The sequence below is a fragment of the Pezoporus occidentalis genome, unplaced genomic scaffold (genome assembly GCF_034315485.1).
Source record: "Pezoporus occidentalis ecotype Australia unplaced genomic scaffold, CSIRO_AGI_Poc_V1 ctg11, whole genome shotgun sequence".
Taxonomy (NCBI): domain Eukaryota; kingdom Metazoa; phylum Chordata; class Aves; order Psittaciformes; family Psittacidae; genus Pezoporus; species Pezoporus occidentalis.
In genome coordinates, this window is record NW_026912886.1 from 38,257 (window position 1) to 63,160 (window position 24,904).

Consider the following 24,904-nt stretch of genomic DNA (forward strand, 5'->3'; position numbering starts at 1 on the left):
GTGTATATGCTAAATTCAAAAGCTTTCCACTACATCTGGCAGACAAAAAGAAGATGAAGAAAATTAATTTTCTCTTTCCTAACACAACAGAATATTCAGCATTCCACATAAATTAGAACCAGGAAATAGGGATCTCATCCGCTAATTCAATTTAAAATTCCAAATGTTTTTGAAAACTTTTTCATCAGCCTATTTCAAAACAATAATAAGCCAAAGGGTTTGGAGTTACTCCTTACCAATGAAAGCAACCATGATTCTACTAGTTCCACTAAAGATATGACATTTATACTGCCAGAAGATGAGGTCTAGGAATATGCAAGCCGTAGGTGTTCTAACTCTCTCAATCCTTCTCCCATCTTTGTTTTGTCCTGCTAAACTTTGCTCAGAAAATGACCTTGAGTACAACTGCTCCTTCCATTGTTAACCCTCTGACCTTCTAAACTAACATCCTTTGCTCTTTCTAATTTAGAAGATTTCTGGGCCTTATTAACTAAACAGGCCAAGTGACCGTTCCCAACAGAAACCAGAGTCTCTGACAAGGGGGTTATTGTTTTCCAGGCTTCCTCCCTAGTACTAGATCTGCAGATTTCGGACTGAAAAGCAATAATGCAGACATTCTTTGTCTAAACATTATCTGGAAAGCATCAAGATAACTCAAGCCACTTCCTCGTCAATTAAGATTACAGGGGTCATCTCAAGGGACCTAAGTGATTATGACCACGATTTTCAAACAAGGATACTGAAATATGTACAAACTATATCATGAGGTATCCAAGTAAAAGAACCTCAGTCTTTAGAATTAATAATAATCTGAACTCCCACTGAGGTCAGTAAAAGGAGAAGGTAATCAGCACCTCTATGAATCGCAGTATTTTTACCTATGTTCCTCACTCAATGCACAGATGAAGAGCTGAAAGCAATCAAACTGGGAAAGTATGAACACAATTCTCCAAAGAAGAAGCCGTATTTGGGCTTCTCAATTTATAGTTTAGGATCCACATGATTTTCAAAAGGGTTTATGAGCAAAGCACCTATTTCTGAAAATTCCCTTTCCTTTAGGTAAGACATGAAATGCCTGATGTTCTGAATGGCTGCTCAGGTTCAGGGATCTTCATAGATCCCTGGAAAAGCAGAAAATCTGGCCCAGATACAGGGACATACTACCTGGGGCTTCAGTCCCTTAGGAACAGCAGACACAATTTTACATTCATGCAATCCCTTAGTACAAATGAGACACTTTCTACAGAATTTGCCTCGTTTTTCTCAAGAGCCCCTTCCTCATTCAAAATCCAAGAAATCCACTTCTGTCTCAGGATCAGTTCGAACTCTATTTTAAAGATAATGGCAGCAGCTGGAGTACTAAGGAGGCTGCAGTTTCTCCCTTCAGCACCACCTAGTGTCACTGCGCCCACATGTAGCTGGTCCAGATGCATCCCAGATGCATTCGGCCTTGAGCAGTTTCCTTTGAGCATCTTCCATCAATAATGTTAACAGGAAAAACATGGGAGAAGGACGGGATATTATGTTGAGTAGTTTAAAGATATCAAATCTCAAAGTAAGTAGGTGAAATGCTACAACTGCATTTCAGAAGGTATCTACATAAAAGCTGGCATACAAACAACACAACGATGACTATATAGGTACACTATTAAAGGGAATAGGTACACTCAAAACTGGGTTGTGCTGATGTAATCTCCACTTTTCAGAAGAAAGCTGACAGAAAAAGGGGCCACAGTGAAGCTGCGGGGATATTTAAACTTTTATTTTACTATAATACTGGTTTAATTTGCAAAGAGCACCAACATCTTTCCATTTCAGAAATGGGAACAGCCATCCCAAACCACAGATTGTAGAGTGAAAAGCTGAACGCTTCCTTTTGACCATTAGCTGTTGTGGGTCACTGAATAAAGAGCACGCTCCTCATCTGAACTCAATTTCTGCCACCAGAGTGTCAGATGGCTCTGGCTTTCCAACCATACAAGAGAAAAAAAGGGGGGAAAAGGACAAAAAAGAATGGCATTGTTTGTTTATCATTCAGAGTGCTTGTGTCTGGGGAGGTGGTTTATAAAAGTAGAAATGTCATTATGTGCACATTTTAAAAGCAATACTAAGTCTATGCCTACACCCAAAAGAAACATTCAGTAGTTCCATAGAAACAGCCAGACCTAAATCAGAAAAGGACCTATGAACACAGACATCACTAAGATTTTTCAACTATGCACTGTTTTTTACTACTGCCTTCAAAGACCCTCCCAAGACTGAAGTCCCTGTTGTGCCAGATGCTGTAGATGTAATCATGTCTACATTTGTTCATTCATAAATAATCGTGAATGATATATTCTTGGTACAAACGAAACAGTGTATGTATCTGGGACCCAGGCTGTTGAACCTCTGCTAAAATGAAAGCTACAAATCTAAGCAGAATTTCTGAAGAGAAATGGAGCCCATATGTCAGAGAGATAACTGCAGATTATCACAGCTGGAAATGAAGAAATTGTAGTATATTGATTAATTTTGATTTTGCTTAATGGGCTATGACAGAAAGCCACTAAGCTGAATGCATCCTCCTTTATGGAACAGGAGGGGTTCTGCCAAGATAATAATACCACTGACTTCGAATGGACTCTCTCTAATGTTTTTTTGGTGTTTCTGAAATTCCATGATCTATTGCCACAGTACAAGTGATGAAAAGACTTAGACTAACCTTCTTAGAAAGAGAATTTAGTAATGGAGGCTACTATGCTGAACAAACAGATGTTCCACTATCAGAAGCAAGATTACTGGAAAAACTGCCTATGATATAAAACAAAAGGGAAAGATTGGTAAATATCAAGGCAACTAAACTGTATTCAGGAGCTTCTTGTGCTCCAGGAATGTGAATTCACTATCTGTTAAGGACTCGATGCACTATGGTTTTCAGCAAACTGTGGCATAGGTGTAGCACAGGTGTGGTATAGGTGGCATAATCCTTAGGCAGTCAGCCTGTGGGATACCAAATACCTCTGCTTCCAGGTGCCAGATATGGGAGCTGTACCTGCAACGCAAGAAACTGAGGGGTAGGAGCATTGATCAGTGGAGGGAACTAAGAACTAGAGAGGATTCAGCACTTCTTTTCAGTCATCAGGCAATGATGCTCTCCTGACAACGCACACAGGGACAGATTGTGGCAGCAGCTACAATTATCTCAGTCCACTGTGATTTGTATGAGAGGTTTGCTGGTCTTCTCAAGTGACACCAGCAAACCTCTCTGCAAAGGAACAACACCTTGCTTATCATTTTGAGATATCCCAGTTCCAGAAACAATATTTGCCTTTGGGAAATGGGCAGAGCACCATGGACTGAATAATGAAACATTTACATTAACTCATTCGAACAATTATAGACACCAAAAAAGAAAAGGTTCCCCATCCCTTTGAAGGTAAACAGCATAAAACCTCCTCCTGACTTTCTGCTGTTAAATCAGACCTGCATTCTCATGACTTATTTCTTGCTCCAGAAAGACACTGCCTGTAGCTGTGGTCAGACAGAATATACTTTCACAACAATCTCTAATGCACATCCTGTGGTATTTAGTCTAATGACTGTGACAGCATAGTTTGCTGCTGGCTAAAGGTTTCAAATTCTGTTTTATCTGACAGATCTAAAGGCTTGGTTGTACCATACCCACATGCAGTGAGTGGTATGACACTGACTACATATATTATGCTGCACTAGTCTCTTTAGCTAGGAAGAAACCCCAGAAATAGATGTAATGTGTTACTGGCTCAAGCTATTACCTCCTGCATCTGAAACGATTCACCTCACCAGTTCAGCTGGCACATACTTCAGATGCAGTTCCCAACCTATGGAAAGGCTAGGCAAGAAAAGAAGTGAAGAGTTAACAGCCGTACTGTGTGAGGGAACAAGTTTTTGCAGCCAGTTCTCAAATGTCATTCCTTTCTCTGGATGCTGTGACATTAATTGCATCTGACAAGAAGAGTAGGTGGGCCACCATGCTAAATGCAAAACAGACTCACAATGGCAATGAACAGTGAGATGGGCAGAAAGGATAAGTGATGCACTGAAAAGACAAACAGATGGCCAATTACCTATGTGGGACTCCAACTGAAGTAGGACAGGTGGTTTGCTTCCTAAAGCAAGAACTAAAAGCCCTCTGTACCTCACAGGATCTGTAACTTGATTTACAGATCCTTAGCTCTTCCCAATAATCCACTAGGAAGCTGGACAAAAAAATCTGTACCATAGTCTCCCACTTCCAACTGAGTATCAAAAGTGGAATTCAAGTAGTAGTATATAAGGCCATTTAGAGCTCATACAGCACTAAGCACATGACAGTCCTGACTTACATCTAGAAGACTGTTTACTGCTGCACATCACAGCCCAACAGCAGCACATCAACACTCTGGTTTCAGAAGAGATGAAAACCTTTCATTTCGCAGCCCTGGGCACTAACAGTAATAGAAAAGAGGATGTCATTTGTTCATGGCATCACTGCTTGTTTTGGAGTAGCTCTGCCAGATTGAGATCTGTAGACACAATGTAGCGTTGTAGCAGATGAGAATATTAGGACAGCACTGTGTGCATGTGTAGAAAGATGATGGGAGTATTAGAAACATTTGCCTCACAAGCCATCAGGCGTACAAGCCAACATGTTGGAACACTTTAAGTTCTTGGCATCTTCCCCAGGCCAATTGTTTCACTTGTGGGACAAACAGAAATAATTGATATTTGGAATGTTATCAGATGAATATAAAGAAAAATCACTTCCCTTAGGCTGCTACTTAAAACACTGGTGCTGTAAGAAACTAATGTTTTAATACTATCTATCTAAATACTATGCTTACATCAAACTGATATAATTTGAAGGTGTCACAAGCTAAGAAAACAAACCATGTCTGTGTGATTTTCCTACAAATTCCTGCAAATGTAAAGAATTAGAGAAAAAGTAATCCTCTGAGATTCCTTTCCATTCCTTTACTCTGTGAAATGTAGGTTCCAGCAAATTCTGGTGTTTTCTTCAAAGTCCCTCTGGAGCCAGCTCTGCTCTGTAAGTTGTGTTTCAGTTTGGAGATAGGAGGGAAATCTAGTGAATCTTAACCAGGACTGTCTAAGGTCACTATAGTCATCCATGATCAAGCAGTAGCAGGGTTATGGCATTTAATTGTCCCACATCCCCTTTTATATCTTTATAAATAAAAAGTATGGGGAAAGGGATTTTAAAAAATGAAGAGCAAAGCAAAGTTTGAAACTCACTGCTTTCAACTGATTGGATTTTCTACCAGCTGTATATCACCAGGGTGCATATTTACAGCAACAGCAGGAATGCAAACCCACACTTTTAAGTGAGGTGCCAGAACTGGAATTTAAGAAGCTAAAGAAATTTGCAAATCAAGTTTTAAAAATTCTTGTTGTATCTCCATCCCCACAGGAAAGCACACTGACAGAATAAGCCTCTGAGTCACGCAAGAACAGAAAATAAAGAAGAGGCTTTTGCACTTGCAGGCTTCCAAGGGAACCCCTGTGGTATAAAGTACTGCCGGCAATGTGTCAGAAACCCAGACTTCCACTGCAGATACTAATATGTTCTGCTGCTGCCTTAGGAAATCATTCTTTCTCTACCAGTTGGATCAGTTCTATGAAGATTAACCCCTACCAGAATGGATATCACTGTATTGATATTTAAGAACTTCACCTGCCAAACCCCAAACTAATGTCTTTCACATACGCACGCTTTTGTAGGCAGCGCCTCCTCACCCTTTCTCTCTAGTACATAGAACTGTGCAGTCCTGCAGTTAGAATAAAGGTACTTTATCTATGAGACTGATTTCAATTTTAAGTCAGCTTTTATAAAAAGGCAGTGTTTTATCTGGCACATGATGAAAACAGAGCAATTTGCTGTCACTTTCATTAAATGCATGTCACTGATACACAGAGAGTATTTTCCCACCGACTTAGAAAGGTTCTCTTAAATGAATGAACTCTTGATGCAGTTGAAAATGGGGAAATACGCTCAAAGAGAAAAGACAAAGAGAAGCAGCTAACTATTTATTTGTGCTACTCTCAGAGTTTAAGATGTACTTTTTACATCATAGAGCCTACAGAAACCATTGTTTTTCACCCTACGCCATTTTAAAAATAAACATTAGTGTTCTCCAGGTTTTCAGTTATTACCTACTCCAGAGTAGTGAGCACCAGCTTTCTGATAAATCCCAATGCACACAGAAACAGACCTTTACCCACTATACAAATAAATAAACCAAACAGAGATACACTATTCTTCATTGTGGCAATGCATTTCAATTGGTGTTCTAGGAAAGTCTAAATCCTGGACTAAATTAACTGTTTTCTTCAGTTAAGCTCTTAAATGCAATCATTTCTCAATGACTCATGCATGATTCCCTGTGGTGACAAGAGCTACTTCTAGTTTATTTAATGATATTTAATTAATTCTCCATTAATGCTCTTTCTTAAACAGTTTCATCATTAGCAAGAATGACTCCTGCTGACTGCAAAGAGGGTAGCCCTGGGCACAAGGAGATCAAAGATTAATAAATCTGCTTATTGGATCTATCTATATCTGTCTTTCAAAGCTTTCTAAACTAGCTAATGGTGCAGTATGGTAATTAATAATGTACGAGTTTAATTATGCTATTTTTCACAGTTTTCTTACCCCAGCTATTACAAAACATGAGCTGGTGGATGTTACAAGTCAGGGCATTCATGCACGGGCATCCATTCACTTCATTTGTAATGCATGTTAACATTATGATACATCTGTTCTTGTTGCTTTGCTATTTCAGAGGATACTGATTTTTGAAATCGATCCAGTGATTTCATCTGGAGATTCTTTAATTCAGAGCAGATTTTCCTACCCTTACTCTGAATGAGTTCTTTGCAATCTCTTCAATATGCCCATTGAAGCCAAAGTGGCTACTCCAGGAGTAATAATACACTGTTGCATGTGGAAAAAGGAAGCAGAACCTAGCCCACAACTATTGTTACCGTGATTACTGAAGAATCTATTACACTGAGTGATAGAGGATAAAAGGGCCAGAGGTCATAACTATGAATGGTCCTGAGAGCAAAGACAAGTGGCTTATGCTTAGCAAAATAAAGATAAGAGAACAAGGGAGCGTGTGCTGATGAGTCAGAATGGTCATAGCAAAATCATCCTGGATAGAGCAATCCAAGAAAAGAATACTACTGCAGCAGAGACTCAAGCCCCAGGATGAAAGTTTAGTCCTGTGGCTGTCATTATCATAGAGATATTACAGAGAATGACTCTACAAGCTTCAGAGACAGACATAACACTAGAAAAGAGGAAAGTCAAATGTGAAGTCCAAGTCTGAGAAACAGACCTGAGAAATAGACTGAATAACTATGTTTTCCTCAGTGACTGGGAAAGACAAAGAAATGGACTGAAGGCAGAAAGGAGACAAGGTAAAGGGAAGATAATGAGCTCCTTTTGGCTAGGTTTAATTTCCGCTGGTTGTGATGCCTTAGTGAAAAAAAGCAGACTTAGGAGATATGAGTACAGTGATTCCAGTTTAAATTACAAGAAGAAATGACATTACTCAAGAAACTGTAAAATAAGCAAGAAAGAAAAGGGATTTACTTCAACAAATAAGCTTTAATAATTATATGCTGTTACTAATTTGACACTCATTTTATGAGGTCAGTTCTACCTGCAATTACAACTGAACAGCTACAGTTCCACACAGAACGTATTTCTTTTTAAATAGTGGGGAGCCAGAAACATCAAAGGGATATTCACCCCTACATAGAGATAGGTGTCTCCAGAAGAAATCTACAATCACCTACTAGAAAAGGGTCCTTGGATTCATTCTGAGTCTTCAAGTTTGTTCTTCCTTCTCTATTTCAGCTATATGTTTAGAGACTCATTTACTGCACTACTCTTTGTCTTGTGGTGCAAACTTTATTTGCACTCTACATTACTCTTTTATCACACATAGGATGCAAAGGGATGCCAGCTCTACATTCCTGGACCTCTGGTATCAGTCCTTTTAATTACAACAATTTTGCACCTAACCCACAGGTATTATGCCTACAGCATTCATTTATCTGAGCATGTGTACTTGTAGTGGAATTCTGAACATCTTTACCTTGAGATAAACATGTCTCTGATCAGAATTAAGTCTTAGTGTATGGTTTGGAACATAGGTCATGGATTTAGTTTTCATCAGAGATGAAAACAAAATAGAGCTGCTCCAGAAAGGAAAGGTTATAGGTGTTCTTGCAAGGAGTTTGGCATGACATCAAAAGAATCTGTTGTTTTGATGGGATTGCATTAGAGGCAATCTAGCAAACCCAAGTATTTCTTCTTTTTTAGGTAGTTACCTAAAAGAGGATGAAGGGATGAAGGAAACTGGAAAGAGGTTAACCATGATCCTCAGCCACTGTGATTGCTGCAGCATCAGTTCATGGAGCAAGCTGCAGCAGAGAGCACACCTTCCACCATTCCTTACCACCTTTCTCTCCCCCACTAAATATGAAGTTCTGGCTTCCTGGAGCCCAGTAGCTGCCCATACTGCCCAGCTTGTCTCCTCTTGCCTTAGCAAAGTGGTCTATGTGTCTTGCACTAGCCAGACTTCACCACAGAGGAGCTGGCCTGGGGCTCTTTCTTCTTGCACAGTGTATTAGCCTGAGGAAGTTCAGAGCAGCCTGAGAGCATTTCCCTGCTTATCTTCCCCTTTGCTTAAGGACTGCCTCGCAGATCTGTTTTACCAATCCAAACACAGTCCAATTAGGTTGTCAGCAGTTTGCTGGCAAGTCGGTCAATGAAGTGCTTGGAAGGGCCTGAGACTGTTTTCCAAGAGATTTAATTCCTTCAAGGGCAGAGCCTTTCTTTGCTGCCTCACACCTCCCTCTTGAATGACTGGAACATTTGGGGAACTGTCACATTGGATTTTATTACCATGCTTTAATGCAAGGAGACTGGAAAGTGACCTAATTCGTACAAAACAAAACAAACCAGACCAGCAACAACAAAAAGAACTTGTGCAGGCACCAATGCAAAGATGGCAAAGCAAAAAGGATTGGTTTTACTCAGCAAGCTATTTTCTTTAAGGAGCTAGACAATGTAAAATCCTCACAGACAAACTCTGTTAACAACTGAATTCTGTCCACTTGCTGTTGGAGGAAATCTAGCTCTCAGATTCAAGTGTTTATCACTGAAGACAATCAAAAACCTTTCTGCTTCTATTCAGTCTTTCTGAGGTAAATCTGTCCATTGAAACCCATAACTTATTACAGCCTGCATCTCTTTAAATCAGCACCTTACCAGCAGTTGATATAGCATATTTCTATTACCGTATGTAATAGAGCCAGGAACTTCCCATTCCTGGAAAAGAAGTTGCTCTTGCTCTGATTTGCACAGGAGAGGTGAATACACACACAACATAACTGGCCATAGCTGACACTGCACTAAGGGTGAACAGCCAGCCAGGTTTACTGCTCTTCCACTTACAGGAGGAAGATTACTAGATCCCAGCTATCCAGGACTTAAGGCTCCAAAGTCTATCAGATTCCAGCTCACATTACTAAGTCTCCTTTAGCTTTTGAGCATTACTCTCCCAGCAAAGGCCTTCCTCTGGGCATTGCTCCGAAGCAGAAACCTGGCACGAGATGCAGTATATGGAAACAGGAGATGACTGGTCCTCCATACTTACACTGGAGATCTGCAATTTGTTTTTTCTTCGCATTGCAAATTATTCCAATTCTAAACACGTGCTGGAAAAGCTGCTTTTCAAAATCTAAAACTGCTGCAGAAAATCATGTGCCAATATTTAGACCACCCAGCCATGAAGCTGAATTTCCCATTCCCTCTTCTGATGTTTGATAGAGCACCTTTTATATTGAAAAGTTGCTCTTCTCACAGAGGGCCCCCAAACCCACACACTTTTTATCAAAATGCATGGAAACTGTACTGCCAGCATCCCCAGTTCAGGAACTGAAGAATCTGGGCAAAACATCAGCCTAAAATATCTCCTTAAAATTGATTCATCAGGATTTGGGCAACAATCTTCTCTGAGGAGATGGGAGAGGGCTTTTATTACCCTCATCTCTTGTTATTAAGGCTCATAACCAACAGAATACTTAAACATCGTGTTTCAAAATACTTCAGTGCTAAAACACTTAGTGTATGCTTTAATACTCTGCTGCATTAGGACCTAAACACGCTTGTATGTACTTTTGTTCTATGTCTGATTTGGAAAACTGGAGACCTAGATAATGATTACCCATACTAAATTTATTATCTCCTCACGCCATGCTTCTGCTCATGTCAGTAACACATCACTAAACACACGTAGATGAAACCAGTCCAACAGTCATCGCAATATCAATCAGGAATTTTTTTTCATTATATGGAACACCCATTGCTGGAACAATGTCAGATGTGAATGAAGTACTTCTGATGGGAACTCACGATAGCAGGGAAGAGTGTACAGCCTGTTATAATGCAGTATTTATGTAACTGATTCCACAGACACTTGCACATGTGCTCAGGATGTAGTAAAATCTAGGAGACACGTTCTTGCTGTGCAGAAATAGCATGTTAAATCTCCGCTGTAAAATGGGCTTTTACAGCCAGCAACCGACACATTGATTTAACAAACTTACATGGTTTGATTCAAGCATCTCATCCAGCGGTAGCTGAATGCAATATTTCATGATGTGCCATGCTTAGTCTTCCTCCTGCTGACTTCCATGGGAGCTAGAGCGAGCAAAGCATTGGCATTTATCCTCCAGCATTGCTCTTCTGTGTAAGGTTAACACCGTCAATTCGCTTCACAAGGGTTTGTGAGCCAGACAGGCAAACTGCAGAAGAATAAGCCTCCCTCACAGGGAGACAAGAACACGAAAGAGGTTGCCCAGCAAAGTCATCAGCAAAACAGCATGAATGAGACAGTGTTGATGAAGACAGAAGTGGCATTGAAGGCTGCAATAACAAAGCAGGGCAGTGACATGAAGATAAGTAGCAAAGTAATTGGCTGGTTGAGCCAAGTGTATCCATGTAGTTTGCCTGCCAGCAGCCCATGCAAACGGATACTAGGCATTGAGGATCTAAGTGCCTATTTATGTAAATATATTCTAGATGTTGACATGAAAATACATAGGAACAAACACTTACTAAATAGAACTAGAGGTTTCTGAAGGTATCTAAGCTAATTGTTACAAACCTTCTTTGCATCTACTACCAATGAATGAAGGGTTTTCTTCCCGAATTTCCTTACTAATTATTCTCTAAAGCCACAGTTGTGCCCTCTACACTTGATCCTGCAACATTTTCATGTCAAAAAGACCCCTGAAGTTACACATTGCCAGAAGAGTTTCTTGCTCCCCACTCCAGCAAAAAATTGGCTAAAAGCCCATTTTAGCAGCTAAGTGGAACTGTCCATTTGTAAAGAGAAAATTAATAAGATTTCACAGTGGAACAAATAACATACCCAGAGACTGGAGCCATGACGCCTTCATTTCATCATTAGTGAATTGTGAGCAGCTCACTCAGGCAGGGGATGTCCCATAGCAAGTGGAAGAAACTCCTTTCCTCCTCTCTGTCTCCCAGTTCAGCAACCTAGAGCTCAAGTACTTCAATTTTGGTACATATAGCCATGGATCAGGTTCTCACTAGCTGTCATCTATACCTGAAGCTACAATAGCAAGGAACATATATATTAATTTTGGTAAAACATGTGAAATTCATCATACTGGAGAGAAAAGTTACACTGCTAGATTTGATGTATGGGTTGAAACTTTGTACTTGCTAAAAGCAAGTCCCAACCACATGCATGTTGTCTTAAAAGGCCTTATTTCAATCCTGGCAAATGAGCACCAGATGTTTATTTTATTGTACTTGCATTTTATACAGTCATTCAACATTTCAGGCTCATGGTAAGGTCTCAGGCACTCTCTCTGACCTACCTCACACTCCATAAGAAAAAAAAGAAGTTGCAAGAGAGAACAAAATCAAGAATAAAGCATAATAATTCTGATTAAATATAGCAAATAAAAGAAAGAAGAACTGAAGTCCTCTTACAAGGAGAAAGAGAAGCTAGGGTGAGAATAACCTCTGGGTTCAGTTATCATCAAGCACAGACCTATTGCTAGAAAATCTCTCATGAAAAGAAATGCTTTTGGGTTTTTTTTTAATTTGCTTATTTTATTATTCCTTTCTAAACAATTTTGCTCTGAAAGGGTCTTTTTGGCTTATACATGCCATAAGCAGGTTATTAAAAGGCCTGTAACTACATGAAACCATTGTGGCTTCTCTGCAGGTGACAGTGGGGATAAGGTTGCTTCCATGGAGGAGGAAGTCTGGCTTTTAGCATTTGTTTAATTAGCTCTTTTCTTTCCTTCTTTCCTTCTTAGAAGCAGCTGTTCTTTCACTGCCCACACCATCAACTCAGAAAGAAAGTGCTCTCCAGGCTAAGCTGCAAGAGTTGGAGAAAGATTTGGCCCTGCCAGTACTAAGTGCTGTTTTCACTGCTGTTACACTCCCTCTGTCAGTTTTGATTTTCTCTTCCATTTTTGTCTGTCCCAAGAACACTGCTTGCTGATTGAATAAATCTGAAAGGCTTGTTTTCTTGCTAAAGAAGCAATTTAATGTTTAAGTGTAAGCTTAAAGCAATGAATGTGTAGGTACACAATGAACTAGAGCACATATCAGGAGGCTGAGAAAAGGCTTCCATTCCTCAATCTGCCACTGACTTAATTCATCACCTTGCTTTAGATTTCACCCCTCTGTGAAAGGGGATAAGGATCTTTCCCCAACTCACAGTGCTGGAATGTCATTAATATTTGCACTTCATTTCAGATTCTTTAGAAAGAGCTTTTCCTTCATATCATTTCCCTGGTTTAGCCAGCAATTGGACTAAACATGTGAGTGTAGTTCAACCCCATAGCAAGGAAGTCTGATGGCTGCGTGTGGTGCCATCACCTGGAGCATACAGTGCCTTTACCATGGGTGTTGTGAAAAATTAGACAAGAGGTTGTTTTAAAGCAAAGCCTTGATTTGAACCTCTGTGAATTTCAGAAAAGTTTAGACTTGACTCCACATCCCAGTTCAGCTGCTTGGGACCATCAAAGGCAAATTTATCAGTGAAAAGCATATGAAGTGGCAAGAAAAGGGGAGAAAGGGGGCTGCAGCTGGAAAAAAAAAGACATAACAAAGAAATAAGTGAGCAGAAGAAAACAAACTGAAGCTGAAAACATCAAATCTGCATGCAAGCAACCGGACTAATTAAAAAAGTGGAACTGTAGACTGTATTGGGATCTGATTTTCTGTGGCTCTTTTGCCTCAGGTACCCTGATGCTAATGGACTACAATACTGGTGAATGCATTATATGTGCTTATGCACTGTCTTTCAAGAAAAAGGTCTGTGCACTGTATGTGGCTCTTCCTGGAGCTCGGTGGAAGGTATTGAGCAGATATCTGAAATGAAGGAACAAACAGTGCAAATGCCATTCCAATTCACTCTTGGGAACAGAGTCCCTTAATGGTTTCCTAGAGGCACGTCAGGCAACATAAGCAGAATATTCTTTGCTCCTGCCACAACTGTTCAGAGTCCCCAGACACAGAAGGAGGTGCAATGATGAATGGAACATTCTCAAAGCCAACCCGTGGCTACTGGAAAGAGGTGGAGATTATCTTGATGCTGCTGCCCCACACCGGGCAGATGGTATAAATCTGCACACAGGCTCCAAGCTCTGTGAGCAGTCACCCTTTGTTTCTGCGGTACCTGTGGCTTTCTGTGGCTGATCCCAGACTGAACCCCAATATGTAAAACCCCCAATTGATAGATCAGCCCTGAAACAGACCTGTAATTTAACCCAGACCTCTGCAGGTGCAGTTCTGTTACACACTGCCTTTCCTAAACTGACAAGATCATTTCATCTTGACAACCACAAGAAAATACATTTGTGTATTACCCACTTTGGCACACACCACAGGTAACTTCAAATACTATCAGCATTCTCCTCAAACCCACTAGCTTTTAGTGTGGAGGAGGAAGAGGACATGACCTGTCTGACAGCGTTTCAACACCATAGTGTTCATGTACCTGCAGAGCTGAAGCTATCAGCTAATTATCCAGCCTTACTGGTTTATGGAGCTTCATGTGTCTTCAACACCTTCATGGAGCTTCATGTGTCTTCAAGACTTTACTAAAGCAAGGCTTGCTTGATAGTTGTCTTCTGTGTAAGGCTGGGCAGGTGTTGGAATGCGAATGCTGATCTGAACTGTGCCTGCAATACCTGGCCACAATCACACACAGCCTGTTCTTGAAACCAAGTATTTTGCTCCCAGTTTGTTCTCTGCACCTGATCTTTCGGCTGGGAAATGCTTTTTGTGATGTTTATATGGCATCTCAAAGCCTTGACGTAATTCATTTCTGTTTTAGCACAATATCAGGGTGATAATAATGCTTTTAAATAAATCTGTATTTTCCCTTGTAACACCATTTAAAAACTGGCATCTAAACACATATATACTCATAACACATAACTCTAGTTAGGGTTGAAATATCCATATGGAATATGCTATATAGAATACACATATGCTAGTGCTCCAGAACAAGGACAAACCTAGAGAAACGTACTCTTGGTTACCACTCCAAGGAGGCAGTTTATCTATAAACTAACACATGTCACACTTTGCTTCCAATTACCCTTTTGATGCACCAAAGCAGTATTTAACCAGCTTTCACACTAAAAAATACAGCTGTGTGTCACCAGTGATGCAGGAAATAACCCACAATCTCACTCTTCACTCTGCAGCAGAACAATAACAATCTTTCCCCATGAAGGTCTGAGGTGTTCTGTGTACAAAGTGATACCAACACTTCACATCACGTGAAAACCCTGGAGGGACTAGAATCACTTTGTCCGTCAAAGACTGTATTATAGTATTTCATTACTCTACATTATTGCAAAACGGAGTGTATTACATTGTAAGTACAAATTTAAATGGGAGAATTCTTAGGAGAATCCTGGTAAGAAGCAGAATAACTTCTCTTACTTCTGTAAAATGCTTACCATTGCATCATTACTAACAGGACAATGAGCATTACTGAAACTCATATTAAAGCACTGTGCCTTAAAGTGCTCTCAAAGCTCAATCTAAACAGGGAGAAAACCAAGGATTCTGTAATTACATGTAAGGGTTTTACTCAGATTTTCATTCTTGGCTGCAAAACTGTGTTAAGACACATTCAGAATTTCTGTTTTGCTTGTTACTTTGCATACTCAGACAAGCATTGTCAATCTCAAAGAGCTTTGTGTACATGTAAAGACCCATTAAATGTGGTGAAAGGCCATTGATCCTTTGTCTTTCATTTTAAACCTCAGGGAATCTGATTTATTCTCCTGAACTTTAATTCTGACAACTTTCCCACTTTAACTCAAGCAGAGGTAGCAACTTGAAAAAACTCAGCTTCCAAAATCGCCATACCTGATTTTATCCCCTGAAACAAATGATTAGGTGGAGAATGTCCTCCCACTTCTGCGTGCGGTGAGAGACGGGCAGCACTGCTCAGCTTCCACTGCATCTCCAGGGTTCTGGAAGGTTTGTGAAGGTTCGTGAAGTGACACATTGCTGGTGCAGGGTGGAGCACCAGTGTGATGAGGAGCAGCTGAGGGACCTGGGGGGGGTCAGTCTGAAGAAGAGAAAGCTCAGGGGGGACCTTATCGCTCTCTATAGAGTGATGCCAATGAGTGGCCATGTGATGATGGCACACTCCACATAAGTTTCTGCCACGTGAGTCATGCACATTTGACTTCATCTGGATCTATGGATCCATTCCCAGCATTCGGCCTACGATAGATCACCTCTAGCATGGCTGATTCCCTCAAGGACTGGATGCTTCTCTCTATCATGGTCCACTTGCCTGAGCGACACACAACATCATCCTTGTAGGGAAACCTTTCCTTCACAGCTCCCAGGAGCCACCTCCAAAGGCTGAGGGACTGTTTCTCTTTTGTAATCACTTTCTCAGTTCCTCCCGGTGGAGCCAGGAGGGAGTTGGGCTCTGATCCCAAGGAACAAGGGATGGGACAAGAGGAAACGGCCTCAAGCTGCACCAGGGCAGGTTTAGATGGAGCTGAGGAACAATTCCTTCCCCAGAGGGTGCTCAGGCATTGGAACAGGCTGCCCAGGGCAGGGCTGCAGTCACCGTCCCTGCAAGTGTTCACACAGCGTGGAGACGAGGCCCCAGTGCCATGGGTTAGGGGTGGCCTTGGCAGTGCTGGGCAATGGTTGGACTGGAGTTGCTGTAAGGGCTTTTCCAGCCTGGTTGGTTCTGTGATTCCATTCCAGCAGCGGGAGCCGAGCAGCTCCCGTGCTCGGCCCCTCCCCGGCTGGCATTCCTGCTTCACACCTCTGGCAGAAGGCAGCCGCCTGCAGTTTTCAGTCAGTCAGGAGCTGCCGGCACTGCTCAGACTTGCAGGCACTCCTCAGCCCTCCGTGCTTCCCACCGTTCACACCGTTGCTGCCACCACTCATCTCTCACACAAAGGACGCCGACCTCTTCTGGACAGCTGCAGCCACCGTGGCCCGTCCCTCGCCCGCGGGGCTCGCCGTGAGGACGAGCCGAAGGCCGGCGCGGGGGTACAGCCGGGATCGGGTCTCGGGTCCCACCGGCGGACCCTGAGGTGAGCGGCGGCGACCCCCGGCCCTGGCGCTGCCGAGCGGGCGTCACCAGCCCCGGGGGGACAGGCGCAGGCGGGGCGAGGGGAGGGGAGGGGAGGGGACGAACCCGTGGCCCCGTCCCGGCGGCACCGGGAGCGGCGGCGGGAAGCGCGGCCCGGTTCCCGCCTTAGGGCTGAGCGGAGTGTGAGGCGAGCGGGGCCTCCTTGTCCACACGGGGGCAGTAGAGAGCGCCGGGCCGGAGTCCTCTCTATGGTTGTGGTGGAGGGAAGCGCTCTGGGGACGGCGCGCTGTCTGCCGCGCTCTCGGTGGTAGGATACGTCATCACAGTGCGACGGCGGCGGCTGTGGTGGCGAGGGGGTGGGAGCTCAGTGTCCGGCACGGCTCGGTATCGTACCGTATCGTATCATATCATATCGTATCGTACTGTATCGTATCGCAACGGAGGGAGGGCGAAGGCCCCCGGGGGACTCCACGGCGGGGGTGCTGGGCTGTCGCCTGTCGCGGGTTCCCTTCAGGCCGTGCTGCTCCCTCGGAGCCTTGCTGATGAGCATAATGGGTTTTCTCCTTGCAGAGCACCCCTGTTAGGACTGCTTCCATAAAGACATGACTACACAGGTAAATGAATGTGCAGCGTTAATCAGGCTAATTGCTAGCTTGGTGGTGTGTTTTTTTAGGCTGCTCATATGTAATACTAGCTATTTTTTCTTTCTAGTACAGTATTCTCTTCAAGCAAGAGCAAGGTGAGAAACCACTAACGTATTAAATAATATTGGTCTTCTTGGATGGTGGAAAATTGATAATACTTGTGGTTATGTTATTATTACCTGGGTTGTGCTTGTATTAAATATAAACCCGAATAACTCAAGATTAGCTATGCTGTTTTTCCAGCAGTAGCCAAAATACATAATGTGTTTTGAAACCATGCAGTGACAGGGCTCCTGGAACACCAGTAAGACCTGAGGAGCAAGGAGCCCATTGCTGACATTGTAGTCAGCAATTTTAGCATTACCAAAACTGATAGTTGTCTTCCATCAGAAGAAAACACTTATTGTTCAGAAATGTCTGTGCTTATACTGTCTTTTAGCTCACGATGATGCCATTTGGTCAGTTGCCTGGGGAAAAAATAAGAAAGATGGTTCTGAAACAGTGATCTCTGGTTCTTTGGATGATCTTGTGAAAGTCTGGAAGTGGTAAGTGAAGTGCTCCAGATTAACCAGTTCTAAGCCTTGGGAGTAGCCAGCATGGAGATACAGCAGTCTTGATTTCCCGTAAGTAGCACAGATGTTAGAAGTGACATCAGGGAAGGGGCAGCATGGCACGCAGAGGTGCTGTCTTGAGCAAGCTCCTCTTCATTGGTGCATGCTCTCTCTCAGAGCAGGATCAATCCCTTGTGCTTTAGTTTTCAGGGAACTCAAACCCTTTTGAAAATGCACATCAAATTTTACGTGTCATCTGCCAGAGAATACACAGTCTGGTGAAGGGCATCAGTTTGCATTTCCAATTCTTTGATTTAGACAAAACAAATTTGATTTAGACAATCTTAATTTTTTTTATGAGACAATGCATTGGGAGCACGTGTACTGTGAAATAATGGGATTAGAGTAAAAAGGGAAATTACATCTTCCTTTAAAAAACAAATCCTCTTAATCCTTATACAAGTGAAATTGAAGTGTGCTTTTGCAAAGAAACTGTTGTATCTCTTAGGCAAAGCAGTATTAAGGGTATGCTTCACATTAATGACATGAGGAGCTTTGCTGTAACAATGCTAAAACTGTTGGCCGTGGTGTTTCATGCTTTGCTGACACATTAACTTTCTGCAGTAAGTACCCATGTATTGATGGGTATTGGACGTTTCAGTGGGACTATTCACAGGCTTCAAGTGAAGTACATGCTTTGCAGGAATATGGTAAATGATTAATTTGTTGGCTCTTTTCCTTAAGTACAGAGAGCAGTTTGTGCATAGCTATCTCCCCATTTCACAGGTGATGTTGGATTCCCCTTTTGTTGATCGAAATGGAGAAATGTGGGTTGTCTTGTTTGTTTTGTCTGAGGTTGGAGATGGTTAAGTACCTTCAGCTATTTGTAACTAGGCTTTTCTTTCCCTTGATCAAAAGGAATGATGAAAAATTGGATCTCCAGTGGACTTTGGAGGGTCACCAGCTGGGTGTGGTATCTGTGGATATCAGCCACACAGGCTCCATTGCAGCATCCAGCTCCCTTGATGCCCACATTCGCCTTTGGGATTTAGAAACTGGAAAACAAATCAAGTCCATCGATGCTGGTCCCGGTAAGAGATCAGTGTTAAGCTGTCTCTGCACAGGAGATCTACTTACTCTAGGTAGTAAATTCCGTACAGTGTGTAATTAGGGTACAGGAAATTACTAGGTTTGGGGGGTTCTTTAATCTTTGCAGAAATTTCAGTCATTTTATGAACTCAAAGTGGTATCAGCCAATTTTACATTCATTTTTCACACTGCTTAGGCTTTCTCAGATACATTTGGATATGCTTTTTTTGCTAAATGCATAAAGCAGAATGGCAACCAGTGGGTTCTTACAGATGTTCTGATAAAGGGATATTTAAAATATAATTCAAATGCTTATTCAGGCTGATGTACAAGGACAGCCTGAGCTGTCTTCGTAAGCACTGCACTGAATCTGAGCCGTGTGTGTGATGCATTTTTATGCAGTACATCCAATCCTGAGTAAGGAAGTGGAAAAGCTTCAGTAAAGCTGAAGTCTGGATCACTGTTATGTCCACCAAGTTGGACTTCAGGGCTTAATACCTTATTGTAAATGTTTCATTTTTTTCCAGTCCCTAATTTAAGGATTATCTTGCAGTATTTTAAGTAATTAAGTTTATAGGAAAAAAACCCCGTGAATTATATTGTGCCAGATAAATACATTGTACTGCTGTAAAAGGTTATGGTTGGTTTATGTTACATTTGTATAGCAGTGTTTCTCCTGCATCTTCTGGGCTTTGCTGAACCCCAGACAATGAGCTGTTTACACTCTCCTTAAAGAGTGTGTGGTAGAGTTCAGAGTGCTAAGAGTAGTTAGGCGGTTAAATGTCTAAACAGATGCATACAGAACTGGCATTGGTTAATAAGAACTACAAACAGGATTCAGCTGATTATTTCTTTTTAATGCAGTTGATGCTTGGTCCCTGGCTTTTTCACCTGATTCCCAGTACCTTGCAACAGGAAGTCATGTGGGAAAAGTAAATATTTTTGGTGTTGAAACCGGAAAGAAAGAATATTCTCTGGACACCAGAGGGAAGTTCATCCTTAGCATTGCATATGTAAGGAGCACAATTTATAACTTCTTATGTGAAATTGCTTTTGCTGTAGTATGTTGTAAATCAGGTATTTTTGCTTCTCTCTGTCAGTTAAGCTCTACATAATACTAAATGACAGCCATACTTTGATAGTTCCAAATATAAACTGTGTGTTTTCCCCCTATATACATGGAAAATATACTTAGATCTGGTTTATACACATTGTGAATAAGTCAGCTGAAGTTGTCTTTGTGAGAAGTTGCTAAAAGAAGGTCAGAGAGGTACATAGCATAAATGCATACAATTGTTAAATGCATACTCTTTGTGTTTTATTACAGAGTCCAGATGGAAAATACTTAGCCAGTGGAGCGATAGATGGCATTATCAATATTTTTGATATTGCAACTGGAAAACTTCTGCATACGCTGGAAGGTAAGGGTCTGTGTGTTTGCAGTACCCCAGTTCTGGCCTCATTCCTTAACAAAATTAGAGGATACAACCCAACTTACAATAAGATAAACCAGCCATGGCATAAATGAGTTGGTGTTTCTGTCCGTTAGAAAGTATGTATTCAGTGTGCTGTAACTTAAACCACTTAAAATGTGAGAGGCAAACTGTAAACTCAGGCTTGCATTGTATGTGTCTATCTGAAACAACATAGTTATGCTTAACTAAATTCTTAAATTGCAGTTCCTTCTTGTATTGCAGTGCAGTACAAGGGGATGAAGGTAGCCAAAATGTGTGCTGGCATCCGTGACAGTTTTCTTTCTGCTATGGTATAAATTCTATAGCACTTTATCCCTGTTTTAAAAAGTAACCAAACATTTTATATTGTAGAAGATGTGCATTTTCCCATCAGATAAATGGCTTTTTAATGTTCATCCAGTTTCTGTCCAGCTGTATAGTTAATTAAAAACCCTAACCACTCAAGAAATATGAAATTATACAACATAATTTCTAATAAGGATCTGCAGCTGAAGAAAATCAGATACTCTTGTGTTGCAGTGGACGTGCCTTAACATTCAGAGTTCAGAATTACTCTGTTTCCATTTTATGTTGTGCTGAGAAGCCTGTAGAGGCACGGAGAGAAAGGCTCTTTAGAGGTTGCTTTCTTTTACCAGGAAATGCTGGTCTGGTGTAGCTTCTTAAGCACTGTCATTACCAAGAGGAATAGCTACATTCTAAGCCATGTCTAACGTTGAATTGCAGGTCATGCGATGCCTATTCGTTCACTGACGTTTTCTCCAGATTCTCAGTTACTTGTAACTGCTTCAGATGATGGCTATATCAAAATCTACGATGTGTAAGTTGTGCTTTAGCAAAAACATGAACAGGAAACTTAGTTAGTTTGCAAAACTAACAGGAGAATGGTCAGAGAGGCTGATACCGTAACAAAAAAATACATCAAACCCTCTGCTCTGTAATTCACTTAAATAATGAAAGACTGCACCCTTAGATAGTTTTGAGAAGTGTAAAGGTGAATGGCAGTCCTAACTTGAAAACAAATTACTTTCCTCATACTTGCCCTGAAAGCAACAGGGTTTTGTGTACCTGTCCTGTGTGTTAACTCACCTTAAAGACATGCTCTGTACCCCCAAAATGATGTTTTATGACCTATTCCTTTTCTGGAGAGGAAAAGGCACTGCTTCAGTGATCTTAACTTCCCTAAACCTGCATTACTTTGCCGCCTTCATGGTGAAACTGTTTTGTCTCCCAGTGTATCTTCTTGATGACTTTTTATGCTAACCATTTGAAATGGGAAAACTGGAATCTGTTGTAACACGAGTTCAGCCTGGACGAACAGATATCCAAAAGCCACCTTTCCATGACCTTGTGTTGAACCATTCCTGACTGCACTATATACAGCATACTCCTGTTGCCTTTTTTCCCTGAAATTCACAGACCAAGTATTAAAACTTGTTCTTTCCACAGGCAACATGCAAACCTGGCTGGCACATTAAGTGGTCATGGATCCTGGGTATTAAATGTAGCATTTTGTCCTGATGACACCCATTTTGTTTCCAGGTATTGAAGATTTTTAACTTGATTACTGAAAAAAAACAAGTAATTTTGTATTTATAAAGGGGGATGGATCACAAAAAGTAGATGTGTACAGACTGCAGTGGAACAATGACAGACTCAAGAGCCAATCATCTGCGATGTGATACCAGTTGTAAGTGAATAGCATTTATAGTGTGAGTCATCGTACTGCAGCGTAGTTCCCTATAAGTGAAAAACATCTAAACCTAAGAGAAGGGCAAGTTGATTCTAAATAGCTGAAAATTTGTAGTTGAATTAAAAAGTACAAGCTAACGTAGTGGTACATTCATCTAGCTGAGCTTTAGTGCTGCTTCTTAAAACAGCTCAGGCAGCTGGGGGACCAGATGCGTGCAGCAGGACCTTCTTTACCCAAAGAACTTGCTTCAGAGAAGTTTCTGGGTAAAACGGGGGTCCTCATTTTCATGCTGCAGATACGGAAACAGTGAATGTATTTTAAAGGTCACTGGAGCCTGGTGGGAGATACTACTTTGTCCCTGTATTTGATGGGTGAAAGACGGTTTCTTAGGTCTCGCATATAAAATCTTTTAAGCTCTGCACTGAACTAAGTTAACCTACTAATTTAAACATTCATCACTACTCCTTTTCCTTCAGTTCATCTGATAAAAGCGTTAAAGTTTGGGATGCTGGAACGAGAACCTGTGTTCATACGTTCTTTGACCACCAAGATCAGGTATGTCTATTCTTCATTGAGGCCACTGTTCACAGACCTTCAGTTGTGTTGTGCCTGTTTGTGTTTCAGCTTGGTGCTATAGCTTTGGGGTTGGACATCAGCTTGCTGTAATGAAATCTTAAAGGTTGTTAATGATTATTTGGCACTCAATATTGAACTATTACTCCAAGCATGTAGGTTGAGCTCTTCCAAGTAATAATTACATTTTCCAGGTCTAAATAAGGGCAATCCTGTGTGGCCAAAAGGCTTCTAACCAGACTATTTTTTATCTTTGTCTATGGTCTTGCTTATTTCTATCATTTACAAGGTGTGTGCATGTGGAAGCGCGAAGAATACTTATTTAAAAGGATGGGATTATTACAAAAGATGCTTGAAAGCACCCTTGGAACTTTTTTCCTTCTCCAGTGACTAACACCCTGTTTTTTTTTGCTCAGTCATCACTACCCATGAGGGAAGAGGAGGTTTGGCATCTACCGAGTTACTGTCTTCCCAATTGTTAGGTGTTAGAACAACACTGGTTTTTAATGGATTATGGAGAAAGACTTCACCAAGGAAATTCTGTCAGATTTTATTTGGGGTCTTTTCTTCCATAGTACCTTCTTTTATCTGCAACTATGGGGGTTTTAGTATTGAAGGACCAAGCAGAACTGGGTCTGCAGCGTTGCTTTAGTTGTTGTCTACAACCTGGCAAGTTTGTGGAAGGCAGAGATGATACCAGCTCTTGGGAAGGCTGGTTTTAGGTATTAATGCAAAATGGCATATGAGATGCCTAAAACATGGTGTTCTCAACATTCCCACTCCAGTGCCATGTTAACAGGAGTGTGTGTAACTGGTCTAAATCAAGTATGACCTGAATTAGTCTAATTTTGCACTGGTAAGTAAATGACTCTTAAGTAGGCCAGGGAAAAACCGGATCACTCTGCTACAATGTGTCAGTCTGCATGAAAAATATTTCCTCTCTTGCCTTTGTCCAAGTCCTGTAAAATGCTCATTTCAGAAAGGAAGACAGGACGGGTAACAGTGAGGACGTTAAGTGTGATTTCTGCAAACTTTCCAGCCTTGTTCAAGTACCTTTAGACTGTGTAATCTGCTGGCAGTAGGAGTGGAATGTTGGAACTTGTCAGGCTACTAGATGGCAGTCCTCTGGTTCATCATCCCTATCTGCTGTGAAAGCAGAAGCCATACTTGCACCAGCTCTAACAAGGTGGCCTTAAATAATAGTCCCTGTTCTGGTTGTTGTCATCAGTAAATCTGGCTGCTATGAAGACAATTTCCCTTAATCTCCTGTCAATTAACTTTGTCTATGTCCTATTTATAGGTTTGGGGAGTGAAATACAATGGAAGTGGGTCCAAAATTGTGTCTGTTGGAGATGACCAAGAAATTCATATTTATGACTGTCCTGTTTAAATGTCTTCACTCATTCCCTCTGGTTAACTCTTGTGGCAGTTTGGAATACTACTGTCCCATGTCCTTTTTATAGTACAATAAAAGCATTTTCATATTGCTGATGTGCAGAAGCTCAGCTCTGTTTTGTATGTAATTTTAGTTTTGGCAGGAGAGAAAGCTTTACTTTTTGAAAAGTAAAAGCTACAGCTGCAAGTAACTTGGAAAAATGTATTTTTGGAACTCAGGAGTCATGGGTGAAGTTACTGCTCAGCTAATCACTCCTGCTTCCAGACATAAATAACTAGAGCTGGAAAGTGGTGACTGAGGCTCACAGCAGCTTACTTTAGCAGAGGTTGTATGCATGGAGGATGACAGCCTGCACTCAATAGGGTCACTTAAGCTCAGCACCTGTTGCAGCAGGTGGGGAGACATAGCTCATGCATCATGGTTTAATTTCACTAAGAGGGACTGTTGTTCCCAACTTGACTAGAAACCAGATAAAAGCAGAAGAAAGCTTTCGCTCATTTCTACAACGGTATCTTATTACATTATCAAAGAGCAGCTGTGTACTGCACTGGTCAGGCTGAAATCAATGTGGTTTCAATTTATTCATCCTAGTGAAGGCTCAAGTAGATAATGGCTAGCAGAAGTAAAAACACTTTTCTAGGAAAGGCTGAAACATAAAGCTTAGCTTCTGAAAGATCAAACTTTTATTTGCAAGTATTTTTGCCTGTATGTCAATTAGAATTATGGGGAGTACACTCTATACACAGGCTGGCATCTTATGACCCCATGTTACATACAGCTAAGCAGCTGCAGGAATGTTACTGAGTCAATAGAAGAAAA

The 24,904-nt window shown here is 41.4% G+C and overlaps 1 protein-coding gene across 1 annotated transcript; it reads left to right on the forward strand.

Moving 5' to 3' along the window:
* Window positions 1–16,984: 16,984 nt before the first annotated feature.
* On the forward strand, window positions 16,985–24,180 carry SKIC8 (SKI8 subunit of superkiller complex). Its single transcript, XM_062625595.1, has 11 exons — window positions 16,985–17,051; window positions 17,238–17,281; window positions 17,379–17,406; window positions 17,751–17,856; window positions 18,781–18,953; window positions 19,816–19,964; window positions 20,279–20,372; window positions 21,150–21,243; window positions 21,873–21,965; window positions 22,593–22,671; window positions 23,990–24,180. Exons 2-11 carry the CDS (start codon window positions 17,270–17,272, stop codon window positions 24,077–24,079), a joined length of 918 nt encoding a protein of 305 aa, XP_062481579.1. The 5' UTR covers window positions 16,985–17,051; window positions 17,238–17,269; the 3' UTR covers window positions 24,080–24,180.
* The last annotated feature ends 724 nt before the right edge of the window (window positions 24,181–24,904 follow it).